The sequence below is a fragment of the Dermacentor andersoni genome, chromosome 3 (genome assembly GCF_023375885.2).
Source record: "Dermacentor andersoni chromosome 3, qqDerAnde1_hic_scaffold, whole genome shotgun sequence".
NCBI lineage: Eukaryota > Metazoa > Arthropoda > Arachnida > Ixodida > Ixodidae > Dermacentor > Dermacentor andersoni.
This window is the reverse complement of record NC_092816.1, coordinates 135775742-135798818: the sequence shown is the minus strand read 5'-3', so window position 1 is coordinate 135798818 and position 23077 is coordinate 135775742. Positions and strand designations below refer to the sequence as shown.

Below are 23077 nucleotides of genomic sequence, written 5' to 3'. Positions count from 1 at the left end.
CGCGCCTTTTCGGCACGTTTACCACCTCATTCTGCCAACTCTTCTTTGCTGAAGGTCAGTTTTAGCGTCATTGTTAAGCTTCGGTTGCATGCCGCCGTGATTTTCGACCAGCCACCACAAGCTAAGGGAAAGCCGACCAATCGCAGACACCGGCATCACCCTCTTCATCCGGTTATCAATTTTCAGTGCAGTGGCTCTGCCCCAGTGAATCCCTCTCCACTTGAGCGGTCTCTTTGCCTCTTGTCAGCCAATTACATACGACAAGCCGCTCAGTGTAGGCAATGTTATTCGTTTTTCAAGCAAACAAAAGTGACCTCCTATGAACGAGGAGAGCGTTTGATTGGTCTGTTCAGACAACCCTGCGGGTGACCGCCCGGTGCTTGCGTTGGTGGTTACGCCAATTTGACGTCAGGAGATTAGATTAGAAACATGTTGGAATAGTTTTACGTTATAGGGCCCTAGGTTCTAACAATTTTTGCGTCCGTCTATCAAGTCGCATCGCCAGAGAAAATAAAAGGTCATAATTTATCCATCAATCGTTGCGCCGCGTTTTCTTCTGACGTAGTCATCGCCATTGCGACGTTATCAGCAGTTTCACTTAAGACTGGCTATGGGTAGGACGCGCGCAGTTCGCTCTAAAGAAGAACGTGCCTTCGAAGAGCGCCGACGTGAATAACAGCCCGAATGGCTGCGAAAGCGACGGGAATTCGCCGCCGCTAAACGCTCAGCGGCTGACGGGTCGGGGCCATCGAGTAGCTGTTCTCTTACCGACGAAGTAAAGAGGGCCTGGCCAAGGTGGCTTTGGCCTCACCCGTCTGAAGCGTCGGCGGCAACACTAGCGATAATTCGCGGCCAGGCCTCATGGAGTCACCATCTGTCAGAAGCCACTCTCTTGGGTAGTATGAGGGATAACGCGACGCGCTCCACATAAGTTTGTACGTCGGCGCACAATAAAAATACCACGCTGGACATTTCTGTAAGTACTCTCGAAACGACAGGGCTTCTTTAGGGTCAAAATAATAATCTTGGGTAAATAGACAGCACAGAATGGCTTAACGACGCTAGCTCTTTACCGAATACATGCAGTGGACGCCCTCTGCGCGCGGTCGCCGGGATGGAGTCCTCCGAACCGGTTTGTTGCGTGAAAAGTAGGCAGTCGCTGAGAGAAAATTATGTGAAATATTCTCGTATAGTAGGCTCTCTTTATAACGAGATGGAGCACAACAGAAGAAAGCCTCAATGCAGCGGTCACCGGGTTCGCAGCGACAGACTGCGCTTCTGGATACATGTGCGGTCACAATGATTTGCGTCTGTTGCGAGCAGGTTTTCGCACCGTGCTGAGTGCTTTAGGCCGCAGAATATGAGCATTTGCGTGGACGCTGTCGCAGCTATTTAAAGTTATTTCGTTCTAACTAGGGACTTCGACGCCTACGGCGACTTGTGATGTGCCGGTGCGACTATTGAACCTCTTCTTTTTTTGTATAATTTCTTTCCCTTTTCAATATCATTGCTTCTCTAGTTTCACCGCACTGAATGTTTATCGGCCTTCTCAGCGAGCAATTTGCCGCTCCTTTTTCTTAATCCAGTATACAATCATTGTTTAGTGCTGAGACAAACATGAGCACATGCCATACCTTTTTACAGTGTGCTTCTTACCGTTCCAATTACATCCCAGTGAACAATGCCAATATCTAGGATCAACTACTTCATAGATCAAGCCTCATGACATTAGCCGGGCAATGCGCACGGGCGAGCGTCTCAGGGTGAGCTTTCTGCACGAAAATGAATAGTGTAACCATTGATTGTCGAACCCACGATCTTTGGTGTTATTTCAAGCAAAGTTAATTAATTTATTCGAACCCGCGATCTCTGGTGGGAGTCGTACCCTCGATCAGTGGTGGAACCAAAATTTAATGGCAGAAAATTGATGGTGCCACCATCGATGGTCGCACCCATGATATTTGGTGTGAATTAAGGCGAAATCAAATAAGACAGAGGTAACTAGGAAAGAGTTTATAAAGGCACGAGAACCCACGGCCTTTGCTTGGAGAAAAGAATAGCAAGTAAAACGCGTTCAAATAAGGATGTCGAGTAATTCAATGATTGTCTTGTGAGCGCGCAGGCTCTCGTCTTCATACTCGTTAGCGCACGCTAAAGTTCCTGTGAACATTTCATTTTTTTTGTTTTGTTGTTAGTTCAAGATTTATTTCCCAAGAACTAAAAAGATTGGTTAAGAAAAGGAATTCCTTTTTTGCTGTTTCTAATTTTGTGACTTTCTGTTGTTCGTGTCTGGTTCTCCTGGGGAGGTATTCTGTAAGAGTCTACCTAGTGGACAAGTCCGTTTCGTCTGCTGTTGAAATTCTGATTGGCTGCGCTGGGCTGCGCATCCGGTCCAGCGAGGCGCCATAGCCAATCGGAACTTCAGCAGCCGAAGTAATGGATATGTCCACTAGGTGGACTCTTACAGGATACCTCTCCTGGTCTTGCAAACGAATGATCTTTTAAGACCTCCCTGTGTAAACCGCCAGATATACGTCCGCACCACTTGGCTTACCAACAAAAGAGCAGAAGCTCCACACGGGCGCGCGCGGATGCGCATCTTTGGCTGTGCTGCGACAGGAGTTTGTGGTCGGGTATAGTTCTTATGCTGCTAAGATTTACCAGCGATAGTGGCACCAATATGTTAGTCCCCGCTCGGCCGGCAATCGTCTATTGAGCGCCGCTTCATGACTGCACCACTCGCGGTTGCGAGAGTGTGTAAAGTAGCATTCTATTGATACATAGCTACTTGCCACAAGCGGGAAGGTTGCGGCTCACTTCCGGCCCGTAACGATACGAGGCTTGTGCTGCGCCAGCCGGATCGCCATTTCCTCCATATTTCGACGAGCGCGCCATCGGCTGCTCTCATCGGAATGTGCGCAGAACGATCCCGAACCAGAGCGCCACTTTGAACAGGTGCCTGCGACTAGAGTGATCTCCGACCATCGGCGAAGCAGTGTGGGCGCCCTTATAGAGCGCAGATCCTGCGGCTAGCGTCGGTAATGTCTTTCGTAACCGAGCGAACGCGCAGCGCAGTGGGGGACGAAAGATGGCGATAGCGATGAAAGCGCTAGGAAGAGGAGTGTATGGATCAGCGTGAGAAGGAATGTGTAGTGGTGCGCCGACGATGGCTACGAGATGACACCAGAGAAGTGCACGTCTTCTGTATGGAAACAAAGTGCTGCATGCGCGGTGGTCTGTTTGCGGGGGCTACATTGAATCGCGCTCACGCATCATCTCAGTGCTGCGACTCGCGATCTCCCGATTAGCCAGGCAGCCGCGCCAAACTTCTCTCCGTTTGTAACATGCCGTGCCAGAGAGATTGTCCGCACCAGCTAATATATTGGGAAAAGAAAACGCGTGCAGAGCACATACTTCAGCAAACAGTGCAAAAACGGGCACAGGAAAGGAGCATGCGACACAGGCAGTATGTCGTGTACCTGTGTTTTGTGCGCCTGTGGGCACCTGTGTCGTGCTTTCCTTTCCCGTGCCCCGTTTTTGCACTGTTTGCTGATGGATGTGCTTGTACCAATGAGCCCGGCTAAACACCATTTTGAACATATAGAGCTGCGCCCAAATTTAGCAATAGGTAGTATCGGAATTGCTGGTAGAATTTTTCTTCGTGCAATGCATTGCGGGTCGGCGCAGTCGGCGTGACCAACACGCGCATGGATTAAGAGCCATCGTGACGTCGGGCACGTCGGAGCGAGTTGGCCGCGTCTGGTTACGTTGGCTACGCCAGTGCGTCCACCTTTAGACGTTGCTCTCACCGACGTGACGTAGCGCGTGAATGCGCACGTGCTCACGCTACGTCGGACTATATACGCGACTTTAGGCGGCGATAGGAGTATCCCGAATCTTCAAGCAAGAGATTTTGTAAATACTTATTGAGCTACATGTTCTCCCCCATTTCCATGCGGTATACAAGTCACCCGCGGTGTGAGTGATGAGCTAAATGAGGTGACTCATTTGTATATTGTTGATAATGTAGGGTATAATCTTGTGGGATGTTTAGCCAAGCTTCTAAGCTTGGCTACACATTTAGGCGTTAAACATTGCTGCGTATAGTGTTTGCTCACTGTCTTCAAAGATCTGAAAGTGGTAGAGGCTTCATACTTGGTTGAAATATGGGGAACACGCCTGATGTACCTGTTATGTTTCATGTGCACTTGTGTAACGTCGTTATTACGGCATCACAAAAGCGATATACGTTTGCTTCTATTCTGCCGTCACGCGTGTTCCGAGTCATATACGGGCAACGTTTCAATGTGCGCTTATAATTAACAGGCTATTTAAACTATTCACGGAAGCAGTCTGCAGAAACTGTGTCGCTAAAAGTTGTGCTGTGATTCTGGAAGATCACACAAGTCTGGTGTACTTCTTTTACTAATTCGTTTTTGTTCTTAAAGAGCTACGAGTAGGACTTTAGTTGTGAAGTGTCCAGACAAAGCTGGTTTCGTGCCTTGCTTTTCTATGTTATTTAAATGGCGGTGATTTCGCGCTCTGCATCTCGACAGTACGTTCTTGAGTATATTTGTGCAGGTAAAAGGAGCACATTAATTTCCAGCTGCTGAACGCACTGCAGAGCAGCGCTCCTGGAGTCTAGTCAGGGTTGACTGAAGCTGTGTTCCTCCTCTAGATATCACAACGCTCAAGGTGTTACTACGATGATGGTATACTTCTCACTTGGAAAGGAATCTGCTCAGACACATTACCTGTATTTCTTACAGACTGCCGGCCGTTGTGCTTTCAAGACGTGTGTCCTGCGAACAAGGACCGGGGTTTAAACACGTATATTAGTAAAGCAGGACCAGATCCAGGTGAGTGTCTGCGTCGAGCAAGAAAAGACGAAGTCAGGCATGATAATGATAGACTTTGAAACTAATGGGTTTTACTAACCACATAAAATACTTATTTTGCCTTAATGTCTCAGTTAAGCTCACCATAGAGAAAAAACACGCTCATATAGAGAAAGAGAGAATGCTTGAGCGCATGAAGAGCGCGCACTCTCAGACTAAAAAGCACTTGTCTCGATTTGTAGACGTAAGAATATCACTCCGAATGTTATCATCTGTCAATTATGTTCATAGAATTCAACAACACCCACTCTATTTGATTGGTATAAACTAAGTCGCTGAGGCTTTTCCAAAAGGAACAAGGACAGGATAAGAAGACATGCTTAATATTTCTCTGGTACCACATAATATTTGTACAAATTTTCGTATGGTACTTCTTATTTTAGTTTCAGTCATTTGAGTACCTGGACTTAGCCTATGTTTGTCAGAATTATTTGAATAAAGATTATATGGGATAAAGTAGGCTTTCCAATGCGGCCACAATCTGCATTTGCGTGAGACTTCCATATAACAGCTTGCTTACTTGTCTAAAAGAGGCCTTGAACCACCCTTCGTAGTCGGCAAAAAAATCACCGCCCAAATATTCCGTACACATAGTTAGCCAGCGAAGCTGCAAAGTGCGGCCCAGGTGTTTAACACTGGGTTAATCCCGACTGTTCCTTAAACTACTGCCGGATCCTCGGAACGCAGTTGCTGCTTGCCCTCGGCTGTACGAGCCTGTTCTCGTCCGGGCTGCAGCATCGGCTCGGCGGAGACGAACCCGTTCCCAGTTCTGCTCGCGGCCTTGCTAATCGAAAACAGCCTGTTCCTAAGGAGCACCTATGGCGCGTGCCCTACCCATATCATAGCCAGAGAGAAGCTGCTTCGTGCGCGCTTGGCTATGACGGAGAGTAACGACGTCACTACTGGTGCAGCTAATCCAGCACTACATTGACAACACAAAGCCTTTTCATTCCGTTCCCTAACGTCATGTTACCTGGCCCCAGTGCCGTGGAATCTATAGTGGATGCTGCCGAGTATGTAACAGTGATTTTGATATCACCGTTTCCTCATGCCAGCCTTGTCCATGAAAATTTTGTGCCAGGTAGCGTGACGTCATGGATCAGAGTAAACAGGCCGTGTGCTATGAAGGTGGTGTTGGCTAATCGCGCGCCTCTCTTTCTCTCTTTTTCTTTCGCGCATGCTCCTGGGGTTGCGCCGAAGGTGTCTTCGCCGTACAAGCGACCACCAGATGGGCGGATGGATGAATGGGCTAGCCATATACCGAATTCGCTTTAAAAAAACACGCATTCCATGGATAGCACGCGCTGCTGTGAAGATCTCAGCCAAACTTTGCAGTCGTGCGCTGTGCGTGGAGCTCAAAATCTCTCTGCTAATTTTTCTCAAGCATTATCTTTTAAATAGAGGCCTCCTCCTCTCCCGTTTCCAAGCTGTCGGCGGCTTACATACGTCATCATCTGAAGTAATCTTATGCATACACGGCTATTAGCTATTAGCTGAGATAAATCAAGAAGGTAAGTGATCGATTAGCTTCACGCTGCTGTTACTGTGTGTATTAATTGATGTAGTTTAGTAAACAGTCTTAACTAAGCGAAAATATTCCTTGAGAATTTCGATAAATATTGCCCACTACCGGAAGAACCCGATTATTGTGTGCTAACGCTCGACCGCGACCGCACACCGTCGGAGTGATACTTTGGCCACACTGCTTGTCGTTGTCGTAGCCGTTTTGTCTCGCTAATGTTGACTGGTATTGAACGCTCAACTAGCCTGTACCACTCTAAGCTTATGCTATGGTTACAATTATGCTACGCCTGCCGTACCTCGCGACAAATGCCGGTTTGCACCTACAAGAGACGTGCGCCAATGCGCGCTCACTTTTGGTCGATTACTGATGGCGCTTGAGCCCCACAACGGGCTCTGTGTCAGTAGGCGTTTAGTATGTTGCGACATCACGGACCCGTGCACATGGGGGTAGGAACCTCCCGCGAGCCAAGTGTCGCGTAGCTGTGTTTGGGCAAAAGTGTATCCTGGAGCTTGAGCCGATGCCGGGTGGTAGGACCTTTATGGCTCTTGGCGGAGGTACCACACCTAGATTGTACCCGCTTCATGTAGGTGGTACCCGAGGACCGACCAGCCCGGGGACAATCGGCCAAAAGGGAAAGCTCTTACACAGATAAAAAGAAATATTGAAACAAATACTCGGGGAGGTACTATCGAAGACCAGGCCAGTTTTTTTAGGATCCCACTTTGAGAATATTTGCGGTTCACCCCGTTAATAGGCTACCTTGTTGAGATACCGGTGACAAGCAGAGCGATAACTTGTGGATCGGAGAGGAACAAGAAATGAACAATACTATCGTGCATTTAACTTTATTTTTATTTATTTTATTGTACCCTCAAGACCGAAGTATTACAGAGGGAAGTGGGTAAGAAACATATACATTTATTTGTTGCAACAAGTAGACCCTAGGAAATGACAGAATAGTTTACGACATTGTTAGACGCTTAAGCCATGAAACCCGAAAAGCAGCACGGCCAAATTTTAACGCCATATTTTCTGCTGCGTACATTCCACGCACATGAAAAGAAGGAATACTCATTCAAATTCGCAAAGATGGGCAAGACCGGACTTCGGCCAGCAGTTAGCTTTCACAAGATGCCTGTGTAAACTGTTTGAAAAAAATGGTTTACCGGTGTCTCGTTGATTTTCTTGAAAGTAACAAAATGTTATTCCCCCTACAGTATAGTTCAGAGAAGGCAGATCCACACCTGATCCCATTGTTTGCCTCGTGGCGAATATTCACGATGCCTTTGTGCACAAACAGTCCTTCTTGTACATGTTTATTCATATAGGCAAAGCATACGACGCAACCTAGCGTTTCGGAATTCTGCGCTACCTTTCTGGAATGGGAATCAGAGGCGATTTGTTGAATGTCATCCTCAGCTACGTATCTAACCACATTTTCCCTGTTGGAATTGGTAATGTCCTATCTCGTCTATTTGCTCAGCATACTATTGCACCAGTTAATGATGTGCTAAGCTACACTCCCTTAGCTGTAAAAATCAACTCTCTACATACTCTCATACCATGTACGTTGTTTTATTCTTTACATGTGGATGATGGGCCAATCGCTTACAAATCTTGTAATTTAGCCATCAGGTGGCAACAAGTACAGATTGGGCTTACTAAATTGCCCAAGTAAGCACACTGGAATGTACTCAAACAAAATTACGAAAAAGTATGTGTCCTTTTCTCGTATACGAAAGCTGTACTGCCAGACCTCGTTCTTTATCTTAATGGAGAATGGTTATCTGTGGACAATGAATACAAATATTTAGGCATCATTTTAGACTCTAAGTTACCCTTTATTCCCCATATTAAATATCTGAAAGCGAAGTGCCTGAAGACAATCAATATACTGGAGCTCTTGTCGCGAACATCATGACGCAGTGACAGGCGATATCTTTTAGCAGGTACAAAAGCCGCATACGGTAACGCTTTGAATACAGAGCCATAGAGTATAACTCTGCTGCACCTTGTGCTTTAAAGTGGCAATATTTCGTACGCCAATTGGGTACCCGCCTTGCTACAGGTGCCTTTAGGACTGGTCCTGTAGAAAGCTTGAACGTGGATTCCAACGAATGGTCTCTACATCTCCAAAGGAACGATTTTAACTTATCCTATGCCCTGGAGGTTAAAAAATATGTACAGCATCCATGTTATACAACTATTCGCGAGATGTCCTCTTTCGGGCTGTTTGGTAGCCGTCCAGCTATTAGGGGTCCTTTGAAGAATCGTACGGGAGCAGTGGCCGAAGATGCAGGTGTCCCGCTTTTACAATATGTCCCAATGGCTCCCACTTGTCAACCCCCGCCTTGGGAATGGAAGATCAGAGAATCTGACATCTCCTTCATATAAATATTATTACGGTGCATTTGGACGGGTTGTTAATCCCGCAGGCTGGTACAAAGGTCATCGCTCCAGCTGGCTATCTACCACTTCCTCTTCGTCTCCCATTTGCGCGCATGGTCCTGTCCAGATGCACCGTAACCATATCGGTGTCTCGCCGAAAGAACGTGAGGCGATTCAAGCCCAAGTCAAGGAGATGCTAGATGATGGTGTCATTCAGCCTTCGCACAGTCCGTGGTCCTCCCCGGTCGTTCTAGTCAAGAAAAAAGACGGAACGCTTCGTTTCTGTGTTGATTATCGACGCCTCAACGATGTTACCAAGAAGGACGTGTACCCACTACCATGTATCGATGACTCTTTAGACAGGTTGCGGCGAGCTAAGTATTTTTCGTCTCTCGATCCAAAGAGCGGTTACTGGCAAATTGAGGACGATTAACGAGACCGCGAAAAAACTGTTTTCGTCACTCCAGATGGCCTTTACGAATTCAGAGTACTTCCTTTCGGTCTCTGTTCGGCCCCAGCAACTTTCCAGCGAATGATGGACACCGTTCTCGCTGGTCTGAAGTGCCAAAGCTGCCTCGTCTACCTTGACGACGTGGTTGTTTTTTCGGTGACATTTGACGACCACCTGAAACGACTGCGGCAAGTTCTCGAAGCCATCCAATCGGCTAACCTCACCCTTAAGCCTCAGAAGTGTCATTTCGACTACAAGGAGCTGATGTTTCTCAGACACGTGGTCAGCGCAGAAGGCGTTAGCCCCGATCCCGCGAAAACTGCCGCTGTAGCCTCGTTTCCGACACCGACCGACAAGAAGGGTGTCCGACGCTTCCTGGGCCTTTGCGCATAGTACCGGCGTTTCATCGAAAATTGTTCAAAGATGGCGGAGCCGCTGAATCGCCTTACGAGGGACGGTGTATCGTTCGTCTGGTCCTCAGAGCAAGAGACTGCTTTCACCGAGCTTCGACAGCGTCTGGTGTCAGCACCAGTTCTGGCCCACTTTGACGAGGAGGCGGACACGGAAGTTCACACAGACGCCAGTAACGTTGGTCTTGGTGCGGTCCTTGTACAACGGCAGGAAGGTATTGAAAGAGTGATCGCCTACGCTAGTCGCACACTATCGCGTGCAGAGACCAACTACACCATCACGGAGAAAGAGTGTCTTGCCGTCGTATGGGCGCTGGCCAAATTTCGACCTTACCTGTACGGCCGCCCATTCAAAGTTGTAACTGATCACCACTCGTTATGCTGGCTTGAAAATCTCCGGGATCCTTCTGGACGATTGGCACGGTGGAGTCTACGTTTGCAGGAGTACGACGTGACCATCGTGCACAAGTCGGGCCGTATACACGAAGACGCTGACGCACTCTCGCGCGCCCCTATCGACACTACCGACCACGACGTTGAGGACGACGGCGCTTTCCTTGGGGCCGTAAGCGTTACTGATCTGTCCACAGGGCAGCGCGCAAACGACGCACTACGGCCTATATTCGAACATCTGGAAGGACGAAACCCAACAATACCCCGGCATATCGCTCGAGGATTGTCGTCTTTTTGTTTACGACATGGCGTCTTATACTAGAAGAACTCCGCTGCCACCAACAAGACCTACCTTTTAGTCGTTCCAGCCGACCTCCGTGCCGAAGTTTTGTTCGCCTGTCATGACGAGCTTCCGTCTGGCCATTTGGGTTTTACGCGAACGCTTGATAGACTGCGCAAATCCTACTACTGGCCGAGACTTGCCGAGTGTGTTAAGCGGTACGTCCAAGCCTGCCGTGAATGCCAGCGCCGAAAGTCGCCAGCTGTGAAGCCTGCGGGATTGCTTAATCCGATTGACCCACCTGGCAAACCTTTCGACCAGGTCGGCATGGATGTTCTGGGCCCGTTTCCATTGTCATCTTCTGGCAACAGGTGGATAATCGTCGCCACGGACTATTTAACGCGATATGCTGAGACAAAGGCGCTGCCTCGAGGCACAGCTTCCGAGGTTGCCAAGTTTTTCATACAGAGCATCGTCCTACGGCATGGCACCCCATCGCACGTCATCCCAGACCGAGGCAAAGCCTTTACAGCACAGCTCATTGGAGACGTTTATAAACTCAGCTGCACGACCCATCGAAGGACAACTGCCTATCATCCACGGACAAACGGCTTGACCGAACGACTGAACAAAACGATGACTGACATGCTGTCTATGTATGTAGATGTACAGAACAAGACGTGGGACGAGATACTCCCTTACGTAACGTTTGCCTATAATACTGCTACGCAAGAAACAACACGCTTCACGCCGTTTTACCTCGTTTACGGCCGTGAAGTGCAGACTATGTCAGAAGCAATGCTGCCGTGCGACAACATCGATCATCTCGACCTCGCCCAAGATGCCGAACTTTTCGTACAACGAGCGGAAGAAGCCCGTCAGCTTGCCCGACTGCACATAAAGCAACAACAGAGCATCGATGCGCACCGTTACAATCTCCGCCATCGACATGTCGAGTTCCAACCTGGTGACCAAGTTTGGGTCTGGACTTCCGTGCGCCGAAAAGGACTATCCGGGAAGCTTTTGAGCCGCTATTTCGGACCTTACAAAGTGTTGCAGCGAATTAGTGACGTGAACTACGAAGTCCTTCCTGACGGAAGTCAGCCTTCCCGACGTCGGCATCCGCAATCTGAGATTGTGCACGTTGTGCGGTTGAAACCGTACTATAGCCCCTAATATTCGACGTTTTCAGCTGCTTCGATTAGTTTTGTGGTTGCTCGTCCATCAGTGCCTTGTGACTACATCGCACAGCACAGTGATTGTGACTATAGCCTATGTGTTCGTCCTAAACCATCTCGGCGCTCTCAGGTCAAGGCTATGCATGCTTTCCTTCTTCTTTTTTTTTTTTTTTGAAGAGGGGGTAATGCCACATGGTGTGGCGCAGTAAGTGACTTAAGAAGAGGAGAACGAGGTTCGTCTCGGCATCGCGCGTCGCCGCTTGCGTTTTTGTAAAGTGCAACCGCCTGTATCTGATTCAGCTTGTATACCCCAGCAGGGTATACGCGACAATATCATAGCATGCGCCTGAGACACAAATACAGTCGCATTTTTTTCGAATATGCACGCGCCTCGTATGGGCTCCGTATATTTCAAACTCTTGTAGCCAAACAACCACAGCTGGACCCGAACTGACATCGGAATCAGTTTCCGGAAGTGGTCAGCTACGGATCAAGACCAGTCCCGACGCCAGGGAACCAGAACAAGGGTTTCTATGACCACAAGATTGCTAACCCTAACGAGATCTTCAGCTGCTCCATCTGGCCGAGAAACAGGTGCGCCACAGCTACGTATTTGCGCGGCGTCGATGTCGCCATCCCAGCTCACGAGAACTTCACCCAACGACTCGCATCCCCGTGAGATCAAGTAACCGCAGCCCCTCCCCTCGTCATGGAGGTAGTAGAGGGTGAAAGCACCTAAATAGCCCCCGAAGAAGTTACCGTTGAAGCAGGGTGGCTTGTCAACCACCGTAAGCAACGACAGACTACGCAGGCATCATCCCTACTCATACACGGATCCCTCCATGCAACACCAAGCGCACGCAGCGAGAGTACCCAGCAGTCCGCACCACGCTCACGCGCACCACAGCAACCACGACTTCCGAAGAACGATATCGAGGTCGACATTCGCCCAAGAGACGGTCTTAATGTGTCCACACTAGGAGACACCCAGATAGGCGAGTCAATACTACAGATCACGGGCATTACAACCAAAAAAGCAGAGGATGACATTTACCGCTCATGCACGGATAATAACGTCATTGTAGTTAGCACGCCAATCATGTCTAACACCAAAAAATACCGCCGCATCCGCAGTGTCCCCATCGGAGCAAACGGCTACGCTGCCACAGCATACGCCACGCCGCCGGAGGACACAGCCAAAGGAGTTATACATAACATCGCTTTATATGACACGGAAGAAGACATTACCAACAGTCTCGTTTACAAAAAGAACCCTACGATTCTGCAGGTCTGACGCATGGGCAATACTAATTCGGTGCTCATCGTATTCGACGGAAAGCAAGTACCGTGTCATGTGTACTACCGCGGAGCAGAATATAAATGCTATCTACATAAGAAGCGCATCGAAGTCTGCGACATCTGCGGTACCGCCGGCTACAGGGCCGATGTATGCCCCACCCCAACCCAGAAGAACTGCAAGAGCTGTGACACTATAAATCCGCGGACTGATCCCCCCTGTCACCCTTGCTGCGCGCTCTGCAGCAGAGACCACCCGACTGGTGATAAGGCCTGCCATCGCCGCGCCCAGACATCACACATCCTACTCCAACGACGGCAGGAACGCCTACGACTGGAAGAGCAAGGAGCGGACCAGGAGACGGGGCCATCGACTTCTGCACATGGAGACTCAGCTCTGCCAACCGCAGGCTCCCGAACGCAGCAACTCTCAATGACGCAGTCGGTCTCGTGGACGCAGTCGCTCTCGAGGTGGCAGCCAGTCACAGGGACGCAGTCACTCCAGGAGCGTAGCGGATTCAACACCGACACAGCAGCAAGGAAACGCAAGCCTTAGAACGACCGCAGTTAAGTGCAAGACGCACCCCAAAGCTAAGCTGTGCCAGCATTGTCTCCCACGCAGGTCACACCACACAACGTACAGAAAACACAGCGAACACAGTTAGTGACGCTACCATGCACGAGCTTCGGCAGGAGCTTCGATCCTTACTTGCTGAGATACAAGACCTCAAGACAGAAAACGCTAGGCTAAAATCGCAACTTGCAGGCACACAACCCAAACACTTATCATCAAATGCAGACATCCTTCCTTTCCCTGCAATAGATTGCCCGCAATCCACCCAAAAACCCACCCCGCAGAAACACAAAGCGCTCAAAGCAATCTCAAAAGCGGCAACACCAACATACACTTCAGAAGAAAATGTAAACTGTGAAGCCCTCACTCAGCTGAAACAGCGGATAGAACGCAACCTCAACGAAGCAATAGACTGTAAGCATGCCACATTGCTCGACGCCTCTATTTCAAAGGCTCTTGAACGCGCAATGGACACCCTCCTTACTGCAAAACTGGCAACGCTACTCTGCCCAGAATTGAGCAAGCCTTTGCGGCAAGAGAACAACTGCGACAGGAAAAAATGGACGACACGCACAAAGAGCTTCAAGACATGGTCGCGACTCTGGCTCAATATCAAAACACCCGTTTGACGGAGTTGGAAAACACCCTACTCCGCCCGAGAGTAGGTCCCCTAAAGAAGCCGAACTGGCGTCCCGACAAAGATGGCTGCGAGTAATACCGAATGTGTTGCCTACTGCATTTGGCAGTGGAACTGCCGGGGCTTCCGGCGCAAACGAGCACACTTGGAGCAATACATTACCTCTCTCGCACCACATACTTCACCCGATGTCATCGCATTACAAAAGGCCGGAGAACCCGCTAAGCTCTCGGGATACGCAGCATACACTGCAGTTTGCGATGAGAACCGCAGGCCCCAAGTAACAACACTAGTTAAGCGAAACATTCAGGTTTACAGCATCACACAGGAATTGATACAGCAGCCCACATTTTCCTAGAGATCATCCCGTTGGCAAGACGCAGGCGACAGAGCCTCTTCATCCTCAATGTGTACAGCAGCCCCAAACAACAACGTAGGTTTCTATGACGTTTCACCAGAGCGGAGCAAGTAGCCAGGGGAGCTCGCCTGTTCATTGTAGGGGACCTAAAAGCTCCTGCGGTGGCATGGGGATACCCAATGGGCTGCCGAAAGTGAAGACAACTATGGCTTGACGAACAGACTCAAGGTCTTACTCTTGTGACGGATCCAACTTGTCCCGCTCGTATGGGAAACAGCGTTAGTAGAGACACTACTCCGGACTTGACATTTGCAAAATGAATTCCACAAGCAGACTGGATCAACACACAAGACAACTTGGGCAGCAACCACTATTTAATCAAAACAACAATTAGAGCGGACCCGCGAAAGCCTATGGGCCGTCAACTCCGCATAACGAACTGAGACGCTTTCCGGCAGGCCAGAGCGCTCACCTCTTTCACCGGTACCTAACCCCCTTTCGAAAATTGGGTGGCATCCTTGGCGCAAGACGCGAGCGAAGCCACTAAATTGGTGCCTGAGGAAGACAATCTGCAGGAGGCAAGTGGCAAGTTACTGCATATGTGGGAAGCCCTCGCCAGTCTGCAACGCAGATACAAACACAACAAGCTCAACCAAATGCTCAGGAAACGTATTAGTACTCTCACCCTTCACAACGAAAACGATGCACAACATCTTACTCGCCAGAATTGACACAGCACATGCGACAGCATGGAGAGGCAACCAAACCTGCCCAAAACGTGGAATATCCTCCATTGCCTCCTCGATCCAGCCAATAGCAAGAACACGCAACAGCACAACTTTCAAAAAATTATTCACACCCATTCGGGCATGGACGCACAAGTTCTTCAAGAGCTGATAGACCGATACGTAGGACCTCAGCCTACTGCACCCGCTCCAGAATACACTGGCACCGCTAACGACCGTGCCTATACAAGCAGCAGAAGTACATGAAGCCATCCTCGCACTCCGCCCTAACTCGGCCCCGGGACCTGATGGCATTACTAATAAAATGCTTTGCAACCTAGATGAGAATTCTATACTAGCCCTCACAGCTTATTTGCCCTCACTCCCTTACTTCATGTGTCGGAAAGGTCCTCGAACATGTCATCCTCACATGCTTACACAGACATATGAACGACCACGACCTCTTCACCAATACCATAGTTGGCTTCTGCCCGAAACTTTCTGCTCAAGATATTCTGATTCAGCTCAAGCACCAAATTATCGATGGCGATAAAACTCCAGGCTGGACACCAGAGCAATCTTGGGGCTAGACCTAACCAAGGCGTTCGATAACGGCACGCATGAGGCCATACTCAACCAACTGGCACAACTCCAGGTAGGACATAGAGCATATAACTGAGTGAAGAATTTTCTTACAGGTTGCACGGCCACCATTACCATCGGAGGGTTGCAGTCGCCAATTATTCACTTCGGCAGCAAAGGCACGCCGCAAGGATTCGTTCTGTCCCCTTTTCTGTTTAACGTGGCCTTGCTCGGACTACCGCCTGCATTAGCTAGCGTCCACAACGTCAAGCATAGCCTCTACGCAGACGATATCATCCTGTGGGCCACCGGGGGCAGCGACGGGGACATCCAGGACACGCTACAGCAAGCCATCAACGAGGTCGTTGCATACGTAGATCCACGCGGCCTGGCGTGCTCCCAATAGAAATCGGAGCTCCTTCTGTACAAGGCTAATTGGGGAGGTCGACGTCTAGACCCTCACCCGCCCGAGATATAATTCCACGTGCACCAGCAACGCATTCCTACTGTACCTAGCATCCGTATCCTTGGCTTACGCATCCAACAAAACGACAGAAATACGAAGATACTCAAGCAAGTAGATACTCATGTACACCACACCACTCGCCTCATAGCACGCATCCCAAATCGACATCACGGCATGAAAGAAAACAACCTTATACGCCTGGTAACCATCTATGCCCTGAGCAGGATCAGCTATGTCGCCCCGTACCTCCGCCTCAACGCAACTGACAAGCTCAAACTCAATACCATGATCAAGAGGGCCTATCAACAAGCCCTACATCTTCCCATCTTCACCTCTAACGAGAAACTGGACACCCTCGGCATTCACAACATCATAGACGAGCTTATTGAAGCGCAGTGCATTAGCCAATACGAACGACTCGCCAATTCCACCACGGGCAGGCGCATACTAGGCACCCGAGGCATAACCTACACCACCAAATGTGGAACAAAAGTACCCATCCCTCCAAACATTCGCGCTCAACTAGTTATCCCGCCGATACCACGCAATATGCACCCTGAACGCTATCCGGAGCGACGTGCAGAAAGAGCTACACAACTACAAAAGCTCTACGACCAAGCCGCTGACGTAGCCTACGTGGACACAGCGGAATACCTCAACCAAAGCGCCATGGCGATCGTCGCAGTCGCAGGCTCGCAGTACCGCCTCGCTGCGGCCGCATCAATACTCCCCACGCAACCCGAAGAAGGAGAAGAAATGGCAATCACCTTGGCCTACGCGGCTAACAATGCACACTGCATCATCAGCGACTCAAAAACGGCCATTCGAAACTACACAAGAGGACTGATAGCGCCCCAAGCGCAGAAGATACTCTCTGGCACTCCTCCCTCAAGGCAACGCCGCGTCCAGATCATTTGGGCCCCTGGTCACTAGGGTCTGGCTGGAAACGAAACCGCTCACGATGCCGCTCGAGCTCTCGCACACCGGGTGCATCATCCTTCTCCTGAGTCTTCCGATCCCGACCACACGTGGTCACGCGTGGGACCGAATGGTTACATTCAGAGAAATTCTCCTCCACGACCGCAGACAGCGGTTACGCTACCCCCCAGCACACAAAACAATGATTAAATATGAACCCACCAGCTGGCGACTCCTTCAGACGCGAACTTTTCCGAACCTCGTGCTTTACAACCGTATTTACCTGATGCATGCTCTCCATTTTGCAAAGCGTGCGACGCAGGCGCTGACCTAGATCACAGTTTCTGGCAATGCCCCAAAGCCTCACCCACCAACACCTACCGCACTAACACACGCATCATAACTACGGCCGAGCAGTGGGAGACTTTGCTGCTCAGCTTGCACCCAGATGAGCAGTTCTGGGCCCCTCAGGATAGCCGAAGACGCCGCCAGAAAGCAAGGACTGGCCACCGTCTGAGGAAGGGGGTTAGTCGCCCGACCCCCGACACCCCTGAACCCCATCAAGGACATAATAAAGTTATGTATCTCTCTCAGAAATAAGCCTGCGCTGAATTCTATACAGATGCTTCTGAGCCTTCTACTTGCGGGGTTTATGAAGCCCTCGAATCGTCGTTTTCAGTATGCGGTGCACTAAATTCCTTCAATTGTTTTGTACAGTTGAAGCATATGTGTTAATCTCGGCTGTTAAACATATAAGGGTAACGAATCTTACCATTGCTAGTGCGTTCAGCGACTCATTGAATGTAGTCAGACCCCAATTAGTTTACCAAAGCATCAGAACTCCGTATTTAGTAAACTCCACAGCTTGTTGTGCTGCACGTATATGCGCAATCAAGTGATTGTCCTGTGATGGGCGCCTGGCAGCAGAGGTATAAAAGGCAATGTAGGTGCTACCGAAATTTTAGCTACACAGAGGCTGATATCGCCATCCCTGCGACAGGCATAAAGTCTTTCTTCCGTCATGAGCTGAGGAAGCATTGACAAAGAGAGTGAGATCGAATAAGTTAGAATCGAATCAAATAATCGAAAGAATCGAATCAGTTACACTTGCTCAAACGAAATTAGGAATATTATTAACCCAGTGCTTGCTTGCAGATAAAGAACAGGGCACATTTACGGTGCTCACTCGTACCTCCTCTCTCGAAGAAATCGTCCGACATGTAGGTGTCACAATACTGTGAACCCGCCGCGGTGCCTTAGCGGCGATGGTTTCGCGCTACCACGCACGAGGTTGCGGCATCAAATACCGTCCGCGGCGGTCGCATTTTGATGGGGGCCTGATGCGAAAACGCCCGGGTTGCGTGCATTTGGGAACGGTAAACATCCCTTCGTGGGGAAACTTAATTCGGAGTCATCCACTACTGCAAGCCTCACAATGAAATCGTACTTGATTTTAGCACGTAAAACCTGAGAATTTCAGTAAAGTTTTTTTGTCTGTCTTTCTGTCCGTCTAACAGTTTCCCGTGTTCTTTTCCAATGCCCTGTTATATAGGCAGAGAGGAAACCGTTTTTTGCTTCCTCCAATTTCGAACACACCCCTCTGCACTTAGCGTTTTTTCTGAGCAATGAACAGCTCTTTAAAGGGCCCCTCACCAGGCCAAATAGCGAATTCTGCTTATTCGCTGGAAGTTGTTGCATGCACTCTAAGGAGCGTTCAGACGTAAAGCCTTTTCAAATGGGTTTGATAATAGTCGAGATAGAAATGGTTCAATGCCGGGAACCCATGATTTCAGGAGGCGTGCGCCGCTGCCAAGACAGGCACTTTCTCCGTGGCCCCGTTTAGCTTCCGCAGGTGAAATTTCTTCCCTGCATTCTCCCTTACCGGAGCTCGTCGATCGCGTGACGCCTACGTCACGGGTACTGTCTTCATTTTTTTTCGCGCTTTTTTGTTGCGCGGCGCACTTCCGCTGACAGTGTCGACAGCGAGCTGTTGTGTTTGTCTCGTTTCGCAGAGGGCACGATGTTGCGCGCTCTGAACGAGATCACCTGACTAGCACCATAAGTCAGTGCTACGCGAAAACTGAGGCAGACACAAGCGGATCACACAGCATGATCGCGCGCTGGACCACGGTAAATAATGGCATAGTTTCGTTGTCTGCGTGCGCGACTGCACGACATGGGAACAAGCAGACGAAGCGGAAGTGCATTTCTCTTGCTGTGGTGCCAAGTAAAACAAAACAGGCAGAAATTAGGTTTGCGTGTTTTATTATTTATCTAAAGTTTAATTCGCCTACTGAAGCAACAGAGTAGACAAATAATAGATGTTGCCTTGAATGTTTCTCGAAATGACGTGCCACTATAAGCGACGTCACAGCAGTGCCATGTATCTAGGCGCCCTTTTGCGATATGCGTCGACTCTCCGGCTGGGAGCGTCAGGCCCGTGAGGAGAATGGAAACGGTATGTGGTTTGAAATTTGAGCTCTTTCCGCGGCGGGTAGCGATGAAATATTTAGCAGACATGATTGCTATAGCGCGTTGTATGCATAGCACTTGTCAGCTCGATATGGCCAGACCTGAGGGTCCCTTTAACGTGAAAACAGTTTTGGACTTTTTAGCAGAAACAAAGATCCTAAATATCATTTAGCCAGGATATTTGAAACACGTGCCTATCAACCTTTCTCTTAAAGGGCCTTCATAGAGCACTGCTGCAGCTGTCACCAACATGTTATTGCAGCATCTATTCTTAAAGGGAAGCTGTCGAATTCAATAAGAGGGTCATATACGGATGCGGGAACCTTATAAACCATGCAGGTAAAATTTTGGGTTTTTTTTTTCAATTAGGGGCGATGTAATCGTCGGTTGAAATTGCGCTGTAGCTCCGCCCCCCGTCGAATGCCGCGCGCTGCTGCTGACGCTGACGATGCGAGCGGAGACCGGAAACCGCGGTGTTGTGACGTCAACTCTAGTGTTTCGTTCCTTCGCAGCGTCCGCGACCGTGCCTGACCGCGCTTGTTTCTGCGTGCGTGCCATCGTAATCTGCTTCGATTGACCCTGCACTCCTTTGTTGGTGCGTCTACGTGTATGTAGAGCGGTAGTCAACGTCCGTGGTAGTCAACGTGAGTGGTAATCAACCTGAGTAGTAGTCAACGTGGTAGTCAACAGATGAAGGTCACTACACGTACTGCATGAACAGGGAAGCTTTTCACGCGTTTAAACCGTCTTTGTAGATTGCCGACAGCTTTGGACAGCGCACAAATGCCGACGATCGCATCCCCGCTTACGTTCCACGAGGAGGCATGCAGGAAGACAACACTACAGTTGTTTGACCGGAAACGAGCTCACTAGATCGGCGAAAGATCGGCGAGATCACTAGATCGCTTTGCAAAAAACATGCTCACCAAAGAGCATTTCCAAGACGAGGAGATCCCAAGACTTTCTTTCGTTCGCGTCGAAAGCACTGCTCGCACCAGCATCGTTTGCTTCTTCGAGAGACCGGCTCTTCGCAATCGGCTCGCACATGTAGGGAGTAACGCCGAACTCCTCAGAAAAACGCAGTCTCTCTAAATTTTCCATTACCGTCTCAGAAAAACAGCACCAAACTGCCTGGCACCGCGCTTCATGTGTAGCGGCAGCGGTCGGTTACTAGTGTTGACGTCACGAGGCGCCCGACCAATCACAGGCGGAAAGGAGACTCGCGAGCTGGGCGTGTCCGCTGATGCACCATTCGTCGAAATAAAATATATTTGCACTTTCTTTCGCTCAATTTCGATACGATATTCGAATTCGGAGGGTTGAAAACCATTATGTACAGATGTTCACTAATTTCTTCTGGAAAACCTTTCAGCTTCCCTTTAATGAAATACTAATTGTCATAGGGACACTAGACATTGCCATTATAATAATTGCTATACACTTTACGACAGTTAGAGCGACAGATTTTTAGCCACTTTTAGTTTCATTTGGAAATTATTGACTACACATCCTCACGTGTGATGGCGATCTTTTCTCACGTCTGGCCCTTGCGCAGTTAGACGCCAAACATTATCGTCAACACGTGCAATGTGAATCTACATACTGTCCGGGCATGACAAAGCCCATCTACGCGTCCGGACTGGAGCACACGAGCACCAGGGCGCATTCCGCCTCTACTGTTGCTTAACACTCGAGCATAGATGCGTCTGCTGCCCAGCGTAAATGGCGCGGCCTCCGAGAGGGGCCGCAACGTGTCTTGTCGCCGTTCTCGCCGCACTGCCATAGGTGGGGCACCGCCACCTGCACTGCCCCACTCATTCCTTAATGAAGGACGTTGAGGGGTACAGGAAAAGTAAATATCGCACCTATCGTACCTACGCTGGTGCTGAGTGTCATTGAAAAGTGGTTTCTCCAATATGTTTCTGGGAGGCACCGTACTCGTCCCAAGACGTTTCGGAGCTTCAATGAAAACTGCTTGACAGCTTTTTAAGTAAAAAAAATGCAGCGACAGTTACGAAATTCTTTAATGCGAAATTTGAGCGCAGCGCTATAGGTGCTTTAATTTCGCGATATACTGGCTGGCGCGGAGTCTGTCTCGTGCGGCACGTTGCAAACGGAGCGAAGTGTGTCGCATTTGCCTCGCTAATCTGAAGATCGGGATAGCCATCGCGTGGGTGAGGCAGCATTCGCCGCCGAGACACGTCCCAGACGACGCGCGTTACTCAGGCGTCGTCTCGTAGTCATCGTCGCCGTACTGTGCTTCGCTTCTCCCCCTTTTGTCATATTCTCCTCCTCCGCTTTCCGCCTCATGGTTCCGCTGCACTCTCCTACTTCGCTTTCCTCCTCGCGTCTTCCATCTTACGCTCTACTCGTTCTCTCGGAACGCCGACTGTAAACGCAGCAACGGGCGTCTAAGAGCTGTACTCGAAAAGATACTATGTATGTTCCTAATAAATCAATTTGCACATATCCGGTCGTTGCAAGTTCTGAAATGTCTAGAATCGGATTTTATCAGCTTTACTAATTATTTATTTTGACTAGGTCATCTTGTGTAGACACTGCGCTCAATATTATTCTGTGTACATATATATATATATATATATATATATATATACCCCATACCTATATATATATATATATATATATATATATATATATATATATAAGCATGCAACGTGATTGCAGTTTTTTAGTTTCACTTTTTAAAATAATTTACGAAGATCTGCAGAACGTTTGGTTGGCGTTACTGTCTCCAGCATTGACAAAATTATGCTAATTAAAGGCACATTTTGGAATATATGTCAAGGGCAGCTTTTGCTAAGCGGTTAACAACGTGCTAAAATTTCACCTATTTCATTCCTGCGTTCTTCGCGGGATGGAAACTGCCACGCGTTCATGAGCGCTCGAGCATCCTGGCTATGAAACAGACTAGACAGCCGGCTTGCGCATCTCATCGAGGCCAAACAGTCGATACTCAATCACTGGAAGAAACAACGGTTTAACCGCAGACTGAGAAAGAAGGTGGCGCACCTGAACCGAGCGAGCCAGGATCACTGCCGCGCTCTCTGCATGCAACACTGGAACGAGATCTGCAACGCGGCAGACAGGCAGATGCATAGCGGGAAGACGTGGAACCTACTGCGGCACCTGCTCGACGAAACGAAGACCAAGTCGCACCAAAGGGACAGACTCGCCAGGCTCATACATCGGGCGGTCTCAGCACACGGCGTCGATGAAGTCACCAGGCGCATTACCGACAAATACCTGCCGACTACACCTACCGAACAACACGCGCCGTACAGCGGCCTGCCTAACGCGAAGCTCTATCGTCACATCGACGTTGAGGAGGTACGCGCGGCCCTGCACGACCTCAACAGCCGGTCGGCAGCCGGCCCGGACCTCGTCACGAACAAGGCGCTCAAGAACCTCGATGACGGCTCGATTGAAAAGCTCGCAAAATACTACAACAAATGCTGGAGAGCGGGCGCGCTTCCAAAGCTGTGGAAGACAGCCAAGACCATCCTGA

The 23077-nt window shown here is 49.4% G+C and overlaps 1 protein-coding gene across 2 annotated transcripts in view; it reads left to right on the top strand.

Moving 5' to 3' along the window:
• LOC129383158 (uncharacterized) overlaps nt 1–23077 on the top strand; it is a 100999-nt gene that overhangs the window by 28504 nt on the left and 49418 nt on the right. For both annotated transcript variants that reach the window (XM_072286775.1, XM_072286776.1), the window contains exon 3: nt 4770–4859. In XM_072286775.1, coding sequence (XP_072142876.1) covers nt 4770–4859 — 90 coding nt within the window. The remainder of the gene's footprint in view (nt 1–4769; nt 4860–23077) is intronic.